Source organism: Chinchilla lanigera, unplaced genomic scaffold (genome assembly GCF_000276665.1).
Source record: "Chinchilla lanigera isolate Chin_1 unplaced genomic scaffold, ChiLan1.0 scaffold00036, whole genome shotgun sequence".
Lineage (NCBI taxonomy): Eukaryota > Metazoa > Chordata > Mammalia > Rodentia > Chinchillidae > Chinchilla > Chinchilla lanigera.
Window position 1 is genome coordinate 504,479 of NW_004955437.1, and position 2,464 is coordinate 506,942.

A 2,464-nucleotide genomic window follows, 5' to 3' on the forward strand; every position below is an offset into this window, starting at 1 on the left:
GGCGGCGGGGGGCCGGCGGCCCTGACCCCTCGCCCTGTCCTCAGAGCGCAGGTGTGCTATATTCTACGGGGCACCAAACAAGGGCAAGCTGCTGTCCACCTTGTGCTCCGGTGACGTCTGCCAGTGTGCGGAGGGTGAGGCACCGGGCGGGTGGGTGCAGGCCGGGCGGGCGGGGGGCGGGCACCTGTCCTCACGCCGCCTGCTGCGCCCAGGGAAGTGTCCGCGACAGCGCCGCGCCCTGGAGCGGGGGCTGCAGGACGAGGATGGCTACAGGATGAAGTTCGCCTGCTACCACCCGCGCGTGGAGTACGGTGAGTCTCTCGTGCCTCCCCACAGCCCGGTGGCCTCTCCGCCCCGGCGCGGCGACAAACGTGCCCGCCCCCGCCCCCCAGGCTTCCAGGTCCGGGTCCTCCGAGAAGAGGACAGAGCTGCCTTCCGTCTCTTTGAGACCAGCATCACCCAAGTGCTGCACTTCAGTAGGCCTCCCGGGCGCGGGGGGCGGCGGGGCCTGGGTGGGGCCTCCTCCGGGACAGGGGCAGCAGGGCTGCCGCCCGCTCCCTCTGACCCGCACCCTCTGTCCCCGCAGCCAAGGACACCAAGGCCGCTGCTGGGCAGACCCGCAACTTCCTGGTTCGAGGCTCCTGCCGGCTCCGCCTGGAGCCCAGCAGGGAGTACTTGATCATGGGCATGGATGGGGCCACCTACGACCTCAAGGGAGAGTGAGTCACTGGTCCTCCCGGGGGGCCAGATCCCGGCTGCCCAGCCCAGTGCCCGGGCTGGTGCCCCCTGCTCCCCGCTCCCTGCTCCCGTCCTCCTGACCTTGCTGAGCGCCCACTGTCCCCTGCAGCCCCCAGTACCTGCTGGACTCCAAGAGCTGGATCGAGGAGATGCCCTCGGAGCGGCTGTGCCGGACCACGCGCCAGCGGGCAGCCTGCGCCCAGCTCAGCGACTTCCTCCAGGAGTACAGCACCCACGGCTGCCAGGTGTGAGGCGCTGCCGCCCCACCGGAGGAGCCTGAGCGGGGCGAGGGGGTGCTCAGCCGGGCTGGGAGTCTAATAAAAGCCTTTGCCAAAGTGTCCGTGTGCGTCTCCGGGACCGTGTGGACTCTGCTGCCCGGCCCGGCCCGGGGAGCCCAGCCGGATTGGCGTAACCTTGGACGCAGAGCCTCGGGGGCCCCTGGGCTGTCCAGCTTCGCCCTGACGCTTCCCGAGGGCTCAGTAGCACTTAGCCCATCGCAGGACCCCCGCGGCCTGCGCCCGGGGGCTGAGCCCCACCCGCGGCCTCCCTTCGGCCCTGGCAGCTCTCTGCCCGTGAGCCGCGCCCTGCCGGCCCTGTGCCCGCGGCCTGCGGTGCTGAGCCTCGGCCCATGGACGCCGACTGGCACTAGGTCCCGTTCTCAGTGGGGACGGGTGACCCCTGGAGTTGAGCAAGCCCGGGTCTCGCGCCTTCACCGCGACACTTACTCTAAGCAGGCTGAAGGCTGCCGGCTTGCTAATCTCCCTCCGGAGGCGACATCTGCTTGGGTCGGCCCTCCCGCCCGCCCGCCTAGCTCCCCACCCGCGGGCACCTGTGGCGCGTTGAGGGGTGACCTAGAAACCCTTCCAAGACGATCTTCCGAGGTCAGTTTGGATGAGCCCTGAGGCTGCTGAGCAGCCTGCTGTGAATGATTCAGCAGAGACTCCCGGAGCTCCCGCCCCATGTCCTGTGCCAGCTGCCAGCCACACAGCTGCGCGCCCAAGGCCTCCTCACGGGGAGAGAGACGAGGCAGGTCCAGGGGGAAGTGTGGGTACAGGGTGCTGTGAGGCCCGTGAGGCCCAGAACCTGGTGAGGGAGGGCGCCCGAGGAGGCAGGAAGGCTTCCTGGAGGAGGTGACGTCTAAGTTGTGTTCGGAAGGCTGAGAAGGCGTAAAGAGAGGGTGCAGAGGGAATTGGAGGCAGAGGAGACTGCTCATACTGGGGCGGCATGGAGCACATTGGGGGCACTGTGTGTAATTTGTCATGCGTAGAATTTGGCTTTGCGGGTGGGGTGGAGAAAGTGGGGGTGGCAGGTAAGCACAGTGGCTTCATGAAGGGGTGGCCACAAGCACACGCACTCGGGTGGCTGGACAGCTGGTGGTCAGCTTGTAACACCCCGCCGAACTGAACCAGCGTGGTGCTGGGTGTGGGAGGCCCAGCTGAGGACTGCTGCCGGCAGCATAAGAGGCAGACCCGGAGAAGTTTACAAGCTGTTGAGGAGCTGTTAGGGAGCTGTTGGCTTTCCTGGGGCTGCTGTTGGTTCCCTTGGAGGAGCTTGTCGTGCTGGCTTTCCCGATGAACTTGGCTGCTGTCACCGTGGAAGGAGCTCTGTCCATACTGTCACTGAGAATGGCTTCACTTTGGGGGCGCTCTGGTCCTCACTCTGAGCATCGCTTCCTGGCTCCGGAGGGGAAGACGGTGCACTGCTCAGTCTCCTGGAGAAGCTTGTC

At 67.2% G+C, this 2,464-nt stretch overlaps 1 protein-coding gene across 1 annotated transcript in view; it reads left to right on the forward strand.

The window, feature by feature from the left end:
- Positions 1–1,076, forward strand: part of LOC102005416 (complement C4-A) — a gene marked incomplete in the record, with an annotated part of 12,749 nt that extends 11,673 nt beyond the window's left edge. Inside the window, 5 exon segments of the mRNA XM_013516778.1 lie at positions 45–134; positions 213–311; positions 393–476; positions 587–719; positions 848–1,076. Of these exon segments, the coding sequence (XP_013372232.1) occupies positions 45–134; positions 213–311; positions 393–476; positions 587–719; positions 848–989 (548 nt within the window).
- Between the last annotated feature and the right edge of the window lie 1,388 nt (positions 1,077–2,464).